The sequence below is a fragment of the Nesoenas mayeri genome, assembly GCF_963082525.1.
Source record: "Nesoenas mayeri genome assembly, chromosome: 2".
In the NCBI taxonomy this organism is placed as follows: Eukaryota; Metazoa; Chordata; class Aves; order Columbiformes; family Columbidae; genus Nesoenas; species Nesoenas mayeri.
Genome location: NC_137543.1, coordinates 89,913,868 through 89,929,331, shown reverse-complemented (window position 1 = coordinate 89,929,331; position 15,464 = coordinate 89,913,868). Strand labels below are relative to the sequence as shown.

At 41.3% G+C, this 15,464-nt stretch overlaps 1 protein-coding gene across 2 annotated transcripts in view; it reads left to right on the top strand.

Moving 5' to 3' along the window:
* Nucleotides 1-15,464, top strand: part of SLC22A23 (solute carrier family 22 member 23) — a 115,300-nt gene that overhangs the window by 9,454 nt on the left and 90,382 nt on the right. For both annotated transcript variants that reach the window (XM_080339263.1, XM_080339262.1), the window contains exons 2-3: nucleotides 8,895-8,998; nucleotides 14,701-14,855. In XM_080339263.1, coding sequence (XP_080195389.1) covers nucleotides 8,895-8,998; nucleotides 14,701-14,855 — 259 coding nt within the window. The remainder of the gene's footprint in view (nucleotides 1-8,894; nucleotides 8,999-14,700; nucleotides 14,856-15,464) is intronic.

Genomic DNA, 15,464 nt, shown 5'->3' with positions numbered 1-15,464 from the left:
ACTTTCTCAAGGTTTTCCCTTGATTTTTAAAAAGGTCCAACAAGATGGTAAGTTAGGTTTTGTCATGTCAGCTCTCTTAATTCTGTGCATATGCAGTATGTTTTACACACATGTGGTTTTGGTAGCCTAAAAAATACTGGTCTTCAAAGTGTTAACTTGTTTTTGATAATCAGATGATAATGAATGTTAATGTTTAACTAAAATGTTGGGGTTTTTTTACATATGACTTCTATTTACAGTGCTTAGACCTATTCTAAATACAAATTTGAAAACTAGTTTAACTTTTTACTTAGTTTTGTTTTGAAGTCAGTCCCAGCAGCCTGTACCTTGTTCAGAATAAAAAGGTGGTTGTCAGCTGAAAACTGAGAGATGGCACTCAAACCACATTTGTGTGTGTGTGTCAGTCCTAGTGACGTGTGGTTTTGCTCCTGGTCTTTTCATGCAGCTGAAGGGAGGCAAACAGCTACAGGTCTTATAGCAAAGAATGAGTTTAATTTTAAAGTCAGTTTTGTGGCAGTGGCTCCTAATGGTGCAAGAATATGTATCAAAAAGATGCTTAATTGCAGGATAGAGATGTAAAAGAGAGATAGAAATATCCTGATCATGTTCTCTGGAAAATTATGAATATAGGGGTTCATGAAAGCTGCAAGCAAGATTTTGTATCTCCCAACTCTTTGATGTTAGATGACACTGTGGAGTTGGAAAAAGTGGAGCAGATAGCATCGGCTGAGAAACAAGTTAGTTGACTAATCTGGGGAGGGTAAAGGCCGGAGAAGATCAAAATGTCTCAGAATAAAGGGAACTTGGACTGCTGAAAATAAAAGAATTAGTGATAGTGAAGTGGGTGGTATATAAATGCTATGAAAATTGATTTAATAATGTTGAGTGTTCAAAAGACTGTCATATGATTAACAAATAATATTTTAATTGTTAGCTTATTGGTGATGATTATTTACTTAGCAAACTTCCCTCTTTACTCTCCCAGTGGGGTAAAGAAAGAGACCTGTGGGGAGAGCAAAGTTGAGAACGGAAGAGATAATTGTTCCTGATTAAACCAGGAAGCTGAAGGACAGAGGAAACTTTTCCAGTTTTGGGTTGTTTCAGGTGGCATCCCATTATCTTGGTAGTCTGCTGACATGCTCGGTGGATGGCTTGGAGGGTCGTCTTTTGCTTCTGGCATAGACTAAGAAATAATTTAGTGCAGAGCATTCGATTTGAAGTCTTTTCCAGGTTAGTTTACTGGCTCTGAAATAAAGTTGATTTGTGTTCTTTTGCATATTTGAAATTTTGGGATTGTTTTGTGATTGTGGTGTTGCTTGAGCCATCTCACCATGCTGGGGAGATAGCTCTTAGAGAGAAGCCGTGGCGGAAAGACGTTAGATATGACCCAGGGCACACAGATGTGTGTGGTGCAGCTCAGCTGGCAGCCTGGAGCTGCTTCTGTGAGTGCAGGCAGGAGTTTCTACAGTAACACTGCTGCTGTCGGCATCGCCTTTCTGCTGCTGGCAGGGCAAACAGAGACACACGTATATTGGGTGCAAGTGGGACAGCATCCCCCCACAGGGCATAATGAGGACAGCCTGGCTAACTGGAGGTAATTAATATAAGAGGCAGTGTATCTCTGCTTCTCTGCTTGCAAGCAGCTTGACACAACCTTTGCCTCAGGTGTCACATCTTCATGACGGAGTTGAAGCTTGCAAGCCAGGAGGAAGTCCCGTTTCATGTGTCAGTGTTCACACGGTGATATGTGACAGTGTGGCACTGAGCCTGTGTGCTTTATTTTTAAGGCTGAAACACAAGACTTAAAAAAATATACACTTCAAAAAAATTAATGTGGAAATTTCACAGCTAAGTCATGCATATCAGAAAATGCAGTTTTGAAGGATGTATTTCAGAAACCATCAGGGAAATTTGGGACGTCTGTGGTTGTGCAGTCCTGTACTGTTCGTGGGGATGGAAACTGTTTTCATAGGTACATGAAACTTCTTTAATGCAATGCTGCATGATCTAATTATATCTTTCTTGGAAGACTGCTAAACACGTGTCCTCTGGCTCACATGCTCTCTTCTTTCGCTCTCCCCACTCCCCTCTGTCTCCATGTTCCCAAAGCCTTTGGCTTTTTGGTGGTAGTCAGAAGTAGTTTATTTTCTCTATTTTTCAAATAGCACTTTGCACAGGTGGTCAGTCATGTCTGTAGTTAAAGCAAACTGACAACTTCTGTGTATATGACCTTGTGTTCATTGTTCACAAGTGAGTTTCCTGGGCTGCAGCTTTCCCTACCAGCTGTCTGGTGTGGTCATAAATGGTTTACTGGTTTCTGAGAAGGAAAAGTGCAGAAAATGTTGTTCCCACTTTTAGAAAAATGAATTGAATAAGAAGCTGAACAAAACAAACCCTCAAGTTTTTTTGGGTTAGCAAGCTCCAGTGTATGGGAATAGGGGCTCCATGTTTGTTGGGAATGGAAAGAAAGCAGATGTTGAGCAAAAGGTGATATTCTGGTACCTACAGAGTATTTCTATCTCTCTTTTACATCTCTATCCTGCAATTAAGCATCTACTCTTTTGCTACCTGAGTAGAAGTTCTTGAAAACTTAGATGGCTATAAACCTCTCAAAATACCAAGGAGCTTTTTGCTCACTAGAAATTTGTTTTAGAATGACTTATCTTTAAGAGGTCCTAAGCACTCAGGCACTGGTTGAAGATTTTCAGCAAAAGCATCCACTTATGATAAAGCTGAAGAAAGTTAGAGTCTCTCGGTACTTGGAGGTCTCACATCATACAGAGAGGAAGGATCTACAAAGTCAGGTGCTGCCTGTGTCGTGGATTGAGGCATTCCAGTGTAAGTGCTGTAGGCTTCTTTGAGTGGCTGTTCAAAGAAAACTAACAACAAAACCTCTTGATAGCAGGCTTGTGGTTTTTTTTAATTTTGTTCTTTTTAATGACTTTTCTTTTTTCCAGGTAGCTCCAGTTGTGTCCAATAAAAATGTAAGGAAAGATATACTTTGGACATGTTTGGTTCTGATTGTAGCTGGCCAAAGAGGAAATAATTCAGTTTTGTACCTTCTTCTTAAGTCTTCCAGAATTATTTGGTTTATTTTTTTACTCTTAATATTTCTTTTAATGTTTGCTAGATTTTGAACTGTGGCCTTCTGGATACTTCCACCCCACTCTTTGTACTGGTGGTCAAAAAATACCAGGTGTTCTCAAGAACACTTTATTGACACTTAAAATACAGATCAGGGAGTGCTTTGCCCAGCTGTGATCTCAAAAGAGAGGCATCCTTACTCTGAACCTTGAAGATTAAATAGTTTAAATGCTCTGTTGTTGCTATGGCTGAGAGGGAGATACAGAAACATCTGTGGCAGTAAAACCACCTCAACTTCAAGTGTTGCAATTGGACTGGCACATCCCTCTGGGAGGCTTCTCCTGCAGTCTCTTCAGTGTGGTTTAATTGTACAGTTATTTTCTATAGCGTTGAGCATCATACCATTATCTGGAACTTGTACAGTTTCTTTAACATTAAAAATGCAGCCAGAGTGTCGTCTTTGGCTGGGGGATGAGAAGGAGAGGAGAGAAGGATTGTCCTATAGCAGCCTGGAGACAAATCTTGGTACAGTGGTCTCTGGTGGCTGTAACTATGAGTACTACTTGGATAGTTTAGTACTGGGAAAAGGCATTAGTGGTAGATATCTCATGGTAGAAGTACTGACTATTTTGCTTTGCTTTCTTTGTGTGTGTATGTGTTTGGTCTGCTGACTTGGAGCTTTTCCTCCAGGAATAAGTACCTGGAGACTGGTTTGTTTTTTGCTACATAGATTGTGTGAAAAGTATAACTTTATTTTTTTAATTATCTTATTATTTTTAAAAACAACTTTGTGGTTTGTGGGGTTTTTTTAAACTGTCTAAGAATCTGAAGGCATCAAAAATTTAAACTCTCTCTAAATTAGGTATTTATATAGAAGATGGATTCTAGTGCTGTGCAGCAAAAATTGACAGGCTTGGGTTATAAAAAGATGAAACAGGAAGAAGAGGAACAAAGAAAGATGAGACCCAACACTCACAGACCTCAGTGACAAATGACAGATTCTTATTTTCATTTACTGGTCTTCAAATCACCATCTAATGCCCAGAGGAGCTTGTGGCTTTTCCCCAGAAGGCATTTGGGGCTGCCGTGACACATGTGATGTATATAGAGACTGGAAATCTCACAGTGGGACTTTTTCTCTGGGGATTGAGAGGCCACATATGGTGTGTGGGGCACATTACATGCCTCAGGACAGAGCCTGTGAAGCCAACGCAGCAGCTGGGTGCTGCCTGACTAGGGAAGGACCAAGAGTGCAGCTTCATGCCTGGCTTAGGGTCTTCCAGGTTGTGGGGGACCCTCTGATTTTCTCATGCTGAAACCAACAGAGACAGCAGTCAGAGCAGAGCTATAATCCACCTGCAGACTGTTTGGGGAAGGGTCTCTGTGCTTTCAGCAGCGATCTGGGCTTCGGTCATTAGAAACGGACTGCGAACAAATGAGAGGTCCAGCGGGAGGAGAGGGTGTACATGTCCAGCTCCCCTTCTGTGGGATCTTTTGTGCCAGGCTCTAGCCAAGCATTGAACCAGAGCATCTCTCCTCTCATCTCTTTGCTCTTTTAAGGGACAGAAAGGTCTGCCTTGGACTTTTCTGAGCAATCAAGGTGAAGGTAGAACAAACCAAATCCTTGGTAGGCATCTTATGACCTTTTACAGCAGGTATTCAGTGTGCTTAGATGCCACAGACAGCATGACAGCCTCTGGAGGATGGCAGGAGCCCTTAATTGAGACAGCTTGTGTTTCTAGCAATAACTAGAAGTGGACTTCACTTTTGCAACTTTTATAACTTCAGTGCAAATTCTGACTCAATCATGAGGGGCATGAGCCTCGTCCAGATTTTCACCCCTTGTAAAGAAGTTACAGGATGATTACTTTTTGGATGTTACCTTTTTCCAGATATCTTCCTAAGCATTTCATGTTCAAATAGTCCTCCATCTTGATGTGAAGCATAGTGACTCACAGCATGGGTGGTGACTCATCGATATCAATTAAACATCAGGATCTCAAAGGTGTGACTCCTTAAACTTTCACAAAAAAGTGCTGTCACAACACAAAAAAAAAACTCTACTTCCAATATATTGCACATCTGCATATGTACCAAATTCTGCACATTGCTGTACTGCTATGAAAAAAAGCTCTTTTCTTTCAATCTTCCCTTTCCACTAGCATGTTTTATGTACAGTTATTTTTTCTTTCAGCATAACAATACAGTCCTATCGGTTTAGCAAGTTGCTTTATTAGATCTCTTGCATTAGGAGGGTGGATGGAGGACAGGGAGAGACAAAACCCAGGAACACAAAGAGAAATTCCAGAGAACACTGTAAATCTAGCAGCATCCTTCATTCAGGCTGGGTGCTGCTGATTCCTAGGGTGGACAGCACGGGATTCAGCCACAGCAGTTACAGGATTTAATGGTCTCCCAGCTTGTAACAGATTAATCTACCTTTTGTAAGAGGCAGTAGAGGATTACTGTCTAGTCTCTAGCCAAAACAGTCTCCCAGTGCAGGTTTACTTGGAGTGCTGCTTGAACTGTCCTCAGCATGGCCCAGCCCCGTGTTTTGTTCTGCAGAGACATGGAAACTTGTCACTCCTTTCTCTGTAGGAGCAAATCTGAGTGTTGTGTTTGCAGAATGAAACTATCAGAACTTAGAGCAGGACCTGCCATGGCTCAAGGTACAGCCATGCCATGTAGGCATGTGTCAAATATGCTTTGCTTTGCTGAGCCAGGTGTGTGTAAGGAGAGAGGCAGCCTTGCTGCTGTGTAATGGTTCCTGCTTTATTTCTAGCTCTTCAAAGCTGAGGCTGCAGTTCTCTGCCTTTAGATTTTCCATGGGGAAGAGAAGAGCAGCACAGGTCTCTGGCAAAATTCCTACACTTCCAGCATGACAAAGCCTTGCTGGTTTGCTCTGCTACTGTGTTAAGATGGGTGGGGATGATACACTACCTATTAAATATGTATTTTGTCCTATTAATGTCATCTTCACCTGAGGTGGCTTTTGATTGCCGCATCCATTTTGCTTTTGTGCCCTCTCCTTATCTTATTCTGCTGTTGCTTCATGAGTTGCATGCCCTGGTGGCACCCACCAGTGTCCTGATGAATTTATTTTGGATGACTGCTTCACGGCAACACCTCTCTGGTTTGTGACAGCTGCCAGAGGACAAACCAGGGTATGCTTGAGCTCTGAGCAAGTAATCTGGGGTCACGACAGTTTCTCTGGAAGTTTGTGCTAAAGCAACTGTTGAAATATTTCACCATTTCTCTCTTCATGAGTTCTGGGAGTTTTGGAGAGTGAGAGATTTGGGGAAGGTCAGGGGCTGCCTGTGTCTGTCAGCACCCATGCTAGGCTGGCCTTGTGGGCTTGGGGGACCAGCTCTGGTTTTTGCTGGCCTGCAGAGCGAATGCTTAACCGAGGGCAGGAAAGGGCCACATGCAGGGTTTGCAAGGAAATACGTGTTTTCATTTTCAGAGCAGCTGGAGAGTTGGGCAATAGCCATAAAAACAAACAAATGATGACTCGCAGATAAGTTATCAAAAGGAGTGGGTGTGTTTTAGGCACTACTGAAGGACATGCTGATAGATTGACTTTGCTTCTGCTTTTAAACTCTTACTCTGTGTGCCAAAGTGCTTTGACATCTGTTGTCGTGTCCTGAAACTTCACAACAGCCCTTCATGATGTTTTGGCTCTTCCAACCATGAACCTTTACCTATGTGTAATCTGGAGCTGCATGTTCTCTGCCTGGGGCTTGTACAAGGGCTGGCTCTCATTGACTAGCAGCAGTGAGCTGTGAAAATGCAAAGGCATGATGGTAGCTACTTTTTCCTTTTGCACTTGGATGACATCACTGTCCATCTGATAGCAATAAAATTAAAAATTAACAACTTGTAGAGGTTGTTTTTTCAAAAGTGTTCTTGTATAAATATGACTTTATAAACTTAATTTGTTCCCTACAGACAAAAATGATCTCTCTATTTTTGAGCGGCATATACACTTTCTGGATTGTGAAAATAAATCCAGAGCATTTGAAAGCCTGCCTGGAGCTCAGATGTACCTCCTGAATTTTGTTTTGGTTGTGGCTTGTCGGGGCAGATGTTCTTCTTTGCTAACTGGAGATTGGTTCTATAATTACAAATATTAGGAATTGCATTTCCCCCACTTGATAAATACTTCTAAAGAGTCAACATATTTGGAGAGCAGTTCTCAATTACTTGCTGAGCTGTTTGCTGCAAGTAATTCATAGCAATTTGGTGGAAAAAGTACTTGCTCATGCTACTTTGTTTTGGTTCTTTAGTGGCTTCAATCTGTAGGTTGAAGGATCAGAAATGTATGTCCCAACTTCTACAAGTCAGCACAGTAAGGAACTCAGAAATACATTTAACCTAAAACAAAAAGCCTGAGTCTGAAAGCTGGCCTGTCTCTTTTGGCCACAGAAGTGCTATTCTTCTTGGTGAGATGGTATATATTGTAGGGAGGACATCTCCTGTGATGTTGAACCAGAGGGCTGAGTCAGAGCTAGCCTTATTTGTGCTCTATGTCACGGAAATCCTTAAAAGTACAGTGCATTTAATTGAACTCTTTTGAGGGAAGCTTTCTTTTGAAGTTGCACCTGACATTTAAAAATAAATTGCATACTTCTACTTTGGTTTTGGCCATGAAACTTCGGTTACTGCTGTCAGAAGGGCTGCTACTATTACATTACACATGAACAGCCATTTATTCTGCAAAGTTTCAGTTCTGGAGTATCTGCCTCTTCAAAGTTAGCTGTACTTATTTTACATGAAATGTGCATGGTTCCCATTAGCATCAATATTTGAGCACTTCACAAACCACGAACAAACATATCTTCCTACATTTATTCAAGGGTATAATAGTACTATCCACACTTTACACATAAGAGAGATTAAGTATGAGGGCAATGCAATGAGGATGCTGGGCTAAAGCCAGGAATGCAGCCTGAGTCTCCTGAGGCTCCGTCTAATGCCTTAGAGGCAAATGTCTTGGAGTTTAGGGAAGCCTTAGTAGAAACCTGGCTGTTCCCATCTTTCTTGTGGGAATAAGGCAGTGCCCTAATGGCAGTGTGCCTGAAATACTCCATTTGCTCTTCTGAAAGGGTAATTTCAGTATCTGGGATAGCTTTAGTGTGGAGGTTCAGCCCCTCTCTGATCTCTGAGCTGTGAAATGTCACTGTGGGAGCTGCTATCCCGTGGGGTTGTGTGGCTGCGCTGGGCTGTCTGGCTCCAGGCCAGGCCTGATGAGTGATGCTGTTAGTCTTCCTTTTCTACCACCTGGGCAAGGGACATGCTTTTCTGAAAGCAAAGGTCTCTTGATGCTTTGTCCATGGGAGCTTGAAGCTAAGGGACATCAGGGGTCTGTGGCAAAGCAGCTGCTTTTCCCTGTGTTTCTGCACAGCCCTGAGGAGGTCAATAGGAGAACTAGCTCTTAAATTGGCAGGCTTGCTCCTGGTGGGCTTCACGGGGCTCTGGTAGTAGATGTCTGGGGCTGCTATGATGGGATGCTCAGCTACATCAGTACTGCCAATGTCTGAGCTCATGTGGCCTTGAGACGGGGGGACTTAAGTGTTGGATATTGTAATTTTGTAATTAAGGGCCTGATAAAACTCACTGAAGAAAACAAGTCTTTAATTTGCTTCTTGGGATCTGGGTTTTAAGTTGAGGGGGAAAGCTCTTCTCTGCCACTTCCATGCACACTCACACTAGGACTGAAGTTTGAAAGCTCTACACCAATATTAGTATGTTTAAATGCATCTGAGAATAACTGTTTTATTTCATTTTATCTGTCTTTTTTTTTCTTCCAGTGGGATCTTGTTTGTGATTCTGCCTGGAAAGTCCACATTGCTAGATTCTCCCTGCTGGTAGGATTAATCTTTGGCCACTTAATAACAGGATGTATAGCTGACTGGTAAGTGAAAAATCTTTTAATGCAATGTAACTATAGATAAGCAACAATAAAATATTAACTGTTGTTTCAATTTTCTTCTGCTTTATATTCATGAAGAACCTTCACATAATGATTTTTCAGGTTCTGAAAGAAGCGTGATGAATAAATAGTTTAAAACTGTGTGCTAATGTCTTGAACTGAGTAATTTATATTAAGGTAAATAACATGAAAATAAACTATTTGATAGTAGACTTAGTTATTTCCTGCTGACACAATTTATTACAGCTGTAATGCTAGTGCAGAATTAATTATTTTCTAATTATGTAACTGAAGCCTTTGGTTTAGGGTTTTATTTATTTTTCTAAACTAAGAGATAGAGCCAAAAGAAATTGGAAACCACGTTGATTTGACTGAATACAAGAGTAGTGTAATGTCAGCTTTGTGCTTACACAGTATCTTTCGGGGCGGGTAGAAGGCTGTTTTTTGCAAACATTTCCATTGTTCTATTTTTAAAGTTATTGTTAAGCAAACATTTCAATGCAGTGTTAAGGAATCACTGACGTGCTGTTAATATTGGGGTATTAAGTTCAAAAGCATCGAGTGCAATTCCTTACGTTGCAGTGGTGAAGACATTATTGGAAAACTCGGTTATTCTGGGAGTTCAGCTTTTATTTAAAAGTGGGTCTGATAGTGCAAAAGAGGGAGAAAAAAATTAAAGGCATGACTCAAGTCATTCCAATGGAAACGCAGTATCTGAAACAATAGCTCTGCAGTGCTGTCCCAGTAATTTCAGTGGCTTTCAGCTCAGTTGCCAATGTTGGTGCTTTAAATGGCCCCAAGTTAACTCTTTTGCCATTCATTAAAAGAGGAAAGGAAGAAGAGTTGCCTACTAGAGAAAACTTAAAAAGCCTCAGCAACTCACCAGTCAGTTGGGAGAGAAAAGGCCCCCTGAAGCTGTGCAGTAATTTGGCAAAATTGTGTCTTAATTCTTGAATAGTTGCTAAAAGTTTTTAGGCAAATGAGAAATCATGACTTTTCAGTGAAGTATGGAACATGTGTCATGAAATACACTTGAATTTTATTAAAATACTAAAGTAAAACAGGGCTCTGACATACGTGTAGAAAGTATAGTGGGGAAATAAATGATCTTACTTGGTTTGCCTAAAAAGGAATCAGTGTGGAGAAAGCAGACGTATTCCCAAGTTAGGGAAATGCTGCTGTAATTGACAAATAAGTCACAAACAAGTGAACAGCTTATTGCCCAGGGCACTAGCTCCAAGAGAGACATGCAGTATGCAGATTTAGTAGTTCTCTGCCACCAAAAGAGGGAGCATCTTGCTCTTCCGTGCATTTCTGTCCCCAGTGTGTACTTTGTGCCACCACATGCACTTGTTGGACCCCTCTGCAAGCTGCTTAGCTGAGCTAATATAGCATAAAATTACCCTGATACAAAAAGTAGGTCTGATTTGGTTTGGTTTGTTGGGTTCTTTTTGTGAGCTTCAGAGACACTAAGGAGAATCTGTTTTCCAGCTGTGCTGCAAAGGAGAAGTGTAACTTGGTGGCTGGAGGGACAAGTGGAACCCCTTGCTGTTTTGTGGATGACCAGACAGGATGTGGTTTGCTGCCACCAAAGCCAGTCCTTGTGTTCCTCTTCATTCCTCGTCCTTGCTATCTGATGGAACTGATCCAGCAGGAGTTCTGTGCTGGATAGTCTTTGTGTCCATAGGACTTGGTGTTGGTAAAAGAAGGCTGAAGCGGGCTTTACTTAGCTATTTAATCACAACTTGAGTTTCTTCTGAAAAATATGTCAGTCCCAAGCAAGAGCAGGGAAGATTAAAGAGAATAATATATAAAAGCACTACAAAACTTCAAAATCTGTTTTCACTTATATTCCACTGTCCAGTTTAGATAATTAGAAGACGCTTTGGATTTTTTTTTACTGTTAGGGTTTGGGGCTTTGCTTTCCCTTTTTGAAAGAAAGCTTTTAAAGCTGTACGTGGCAAAGGCATAGAGTGTATTAAGGTCATTTGCTAAGTAAATGAGTGGTCTACATTCAAAATACAATAGGTGTGCATGCTTGGATATCTCTGAGTGGGTAGCTCTATGTGGAATATCTATAGGAAGAAGGCCTTTAAACACATTTGGCTGGGTGTAGATTGACTCTGTCCAGTGCCTGGATAAGTCACTTGTTCAACAGACAGAGCATTGCTGGTGTTTTTTCAAGCTCTGGACAGAGGCTGTTGAGGTCTCTGTAGAAGGTTTCCTTCTGGAGCAGGTGGAATTGGTGTTCATGTAGTGTTGAGACACTAGGTCTCTGCTTCTGCCCAGCACTGATGCTGCTTTGTACCTACTCAGGTGCTTTATAGAGCCTTTGTGTTGTGCCAATTCAAGTCCCAAAACCACAAAGAACAGCATGGGAAGAGCTATTTGATCAGCAGCAAGAGCAAAGCTTAGGCAGGGTGGCAGGATACATGCGTAGGAGCATGGGAAAAGCAGATCTTGCTCTCAAAGCCTTTCACTTCCCCCTGTGGTGCAACCCTGACTACGTTAGGAGTATCTTTTTGATGCATCTGCATATCACACTGTGTGGATTGCAGATTCTTCAAAAGCCTGAGGCTGTTTCTATCCCTAGTTATTTACCTGTGCAGGCAGCATTTAGCATTTGATCTAGATAATAGTATGTGGTGTATGCTGAGACTTGTGTGGCACAGAAATCTCTCTCTGGAATAGTTTGGATGGCAATAGATAGCATCCCAGGGCTGTTTTACTAGGTAGCTTTTGTATGGTTTAATTTCTTCCCATGTACTGTTAGTCAGATAACTCTGTGTACATATAAAAGGCTTTTTTGAGACTCATAAGACATCCTGTCAAAACGCTACTGGATCACCAAATATACAGCTGATGACGGCCCTGGAGTTTTGATTTTTGAGGAGTGTGCTGTGTGCCTTGGTGAGGAAGGAAAACTAGTTTTGTGACTGGGAGGAGCTGTTGCTGATGCCCAGAGAGCTTACTTGGCCTCAGCTGGCTTTCACAGGCTCAGGAGGGTCTTGGATTCCTGATTCTTCCATAGCAGCAACCATTCATTTACATAACTTACATAAGGTTGGGAGAAATATTATGTCCTAATGGTGGATAACGTCAAAGAGAGTGGGAGAAGGGGAAGAGGAGAACTGATGTAGGCTAAGCATGTCATTTTAATCAACATCAGGGAATGGCACGTCAGGCTTGTGATAAAAATTAAGTTCCTAATTCTGAGTGTTTGTGTAATGACTTTCATCTACAAAACACTTCCACAAATGCTAATTAATATGAATTGCAGCTTGGTCATTATGAAAATAGGGCTGAAAAAGTCTACACAGATCACTGATAACACAAAGGTCATAGTTTTTTCTGTATTCATGGCTCCGTATGAGGTACTTCCCCTCCCTGCCCAAGTGCTTTGTGTTCCATAAATATAAAATCTGAAGCACGCACAGCAGTAACTGCCCCACTGTCCAGTGTGTTCCCAGTACATTGCATATCATGAGGCAGTGATTGTGTCTTTTCACCATGAGCTCCACGGCTGCCCATCTTCCGGTGAGCTGGGTTTGTGTGCTGGTTGAAATCAGCCTGATTTGGCCTTACTGTCTTCGGCTTGCACGTTGTTATTTTCTGTTTTAAAAATATTGAATGGCTAATGCCAACAAGTTAAATCTCTGAGGTGCCCCACAAGTGATGCTGCAGCTGAAAAGAAATAGTAAACCTGTCCTCATGCAGAGAGCCTTGATTTCACATTCTTAGGTGTGACTTTGAAAGAGCATGAATGATGATATTTTCTCAAAACCATGGTTCTTTACCTGGTGTGCACGCAATTGATCTGAATTTAGCACACAGAGACGAGTTATTGTTTATGACAGACTTGCGCAAGTCTGGCTGCTGGAATAAAGCCAGCACAACAGAAAGAAAAGTAACAGCGATTATATATGAAATCTAATCACTACATTCACACCCTAAAGAGCCTATTGGTTGCATTATCATTTTAGCATATAACAAGCAACGCTCGGCTAAAGGACACTTTATCCAACATTCTCGTGGTACGTGTTGAAACAAGACTCAACTAATTATGCAGGCTTCAAAGTGTCTAAAGCTGCAAGGTCAGTGGTCTGTGTAGTTCCTGACTAGGTGTTTTGCAAGTCACTCTTGTTAGAGGAGCCGACTGACCTAAAACTGAAAGGATTTACATATCTTTAGGTTAGCAATTGCCCACAGGATTAATCCCTTTTAATAATGACTACAGTGACACACATAGTGGTGCATTCTTCCAGTTGCCAAAAATGTAAAAAAATATAATGATGTCTCTCCTTTTCGCCTCTTAACCCTATATTTTATAGATCTCCTTCCATTTTAAGTAAAGCAAAATTGAAAGTTGTAATTTTGAATGCATATATGTAACATACTTTATAGCTGCTGCTAACAATCTGCTGAAATAATCAAATAGAAGCACTTCAGCATGTGAAAGTGGACTAAGTTGTGAGATTTAAATGTTCTTTATTGTGCTGACATTCAACCTGATGGGTGGCTTGCAGCTGCCAGACTGCTTTGAATGGGTCTGTGAAATCTGCCTACAAAAAGCAAGTTCATATATTCTTTGTGGAAGTGGCATATGGAGCTGACTAAAAGCGATCCTCAGTTCCCCTGGAAAACTTGTGGGAGTTGACAAGCTGAAAATTTTTGGAAGTCTCATCATAATGATCCAATTCTTGCTTAAAAATAGCAGTGTTTTCTGGTATTTCGTATAGTTCTCCTTGCACGGAAAGGAGGGGGAAGGGAAATTATAAACACTAAGCATATGAGTAAGAGATGTAAAAATCTCATGTTCCTTTGACATAAAAGAGCCAAAATCTGCAGTGAGTGCCCTTACTTTTGGTGGTAGCTTAATTTTTTCTCCTCATTGGCACTGCACCAAGACACACACAACTACAGATTGCAGCTGCGAAGCGGGGCAGCAAATCTCTGCACCCACATTGCCAGTAATCATTTTTGGAGTTGTTCCTTCCTCACCCTCCAGTCAGGCTGGTGTTGCAGGTCTCTGCAGGAGAGACTTGGAGCTCACAGTTTTCCTGTGAGGGTTACTATCGGCTCTCTAAGCCTCAGTGAAGTGACATGAGTCCTGTTTTGTGCTTAGTCCTTGTTTATTAGGCTTGCCCTTGTCAACAAGGCCAAGAAATGCGGTTTTTTGAGCCAGCTCCTCTTGCAGATGAGGCTGAAAAGCACATGTCTGTTGGGAAGAGAGGACCTCTGCAGTAAATTTTGTGGCTGTATGCTATAGAGAAGTAATAATAATATAACATTCCATATAACATCATACACTCTCCAGTGTTACTACAGAAAGCCCTGAGAAGTTGCTTGTAGTCTCCAAGGGGGTTGTTTATGGCCTTATGGTAGTTCCTAGATGTTTCCTTGTTCATCTTCAGTGTTTTGAAAATGATGGTTAAACCAAGCAGTAATACCATGTGCTGTCTCTGCTTAATCCCATCTGAAATGAATTCATCAATGAAAAGCTATCTTGAGGAATCTTGGGTTTTAGTAAGCAGAAAAAAATGAGAAGAATGGAATAAGCATTTTAAATGGGTGGCAATATTTGAAGTCATTGCATAACTTGTTCCCCTCTCTGCCAGTTGTAATGATCTAGCGTTATGTCTTCCTGGCTTTTAACACAGTTTCTCCATACTTCTTATTTTTAGGGTTGGTCGACGGCCTGTGCTGCTCTTCTCTGTCATATTCATCTTGATATTTGGACTGACTGTGGCACTCTCAGTGAACGTGACCATGTTCAGCACACTCAGGTTTTTTGAGGGGTTTTGCCTGGCTGGAATAGTCCTCTCCCTATACGCACTGCGTGAGTATGCCTTCATCACCCATCCAAATGTGTCTTTATCAAGTACATGGTTTGCTGTTCTCTGGCTTCCTACTTTCATCCAAACAGATCAAACCAGAATCATATGGACTGAAAAAGCTTTAGCCTAAATTTTGGTAAGAAGGTAGGGATTTTGTAGCTGTCTCTTTAGGTTGCTACAGAGCAGTCTGTGAAGCTGTTTAGAGAGCTCATTTTTAGAGAGTTATAAGTTGGTTTGGGTTTGCTTGTTGTTATTTAAACCTGGAAGTCATCTGTGTCATAGCCATAATGTGTGGAGTGGATTTTACCTTGCAATATTGAGCTCAGTAGGAGACTCCCCAGTTTTGCTTGCCTCAAGCAGGATGCATTCTGGCACTTTTTCAAAAATTCCTCTGTTACTTGCAGCAAGAGATCCTGTGTCCCTGAAAAAATATGTGAGAAGAGCCTGAAGTACTTTTATAAAAAGAGGTTTTTTTGTTGTTATTATTGTGGTGGTGATGTTTTTGTCTGTTTGACTGGGGAAAAAAAATAACCGAGAGAAACCTGAGAGAAAGCTTGTAAGAAATCTCTACACACTCATATCTGGGGTGACTGTAGCCAGAACATTAGAAA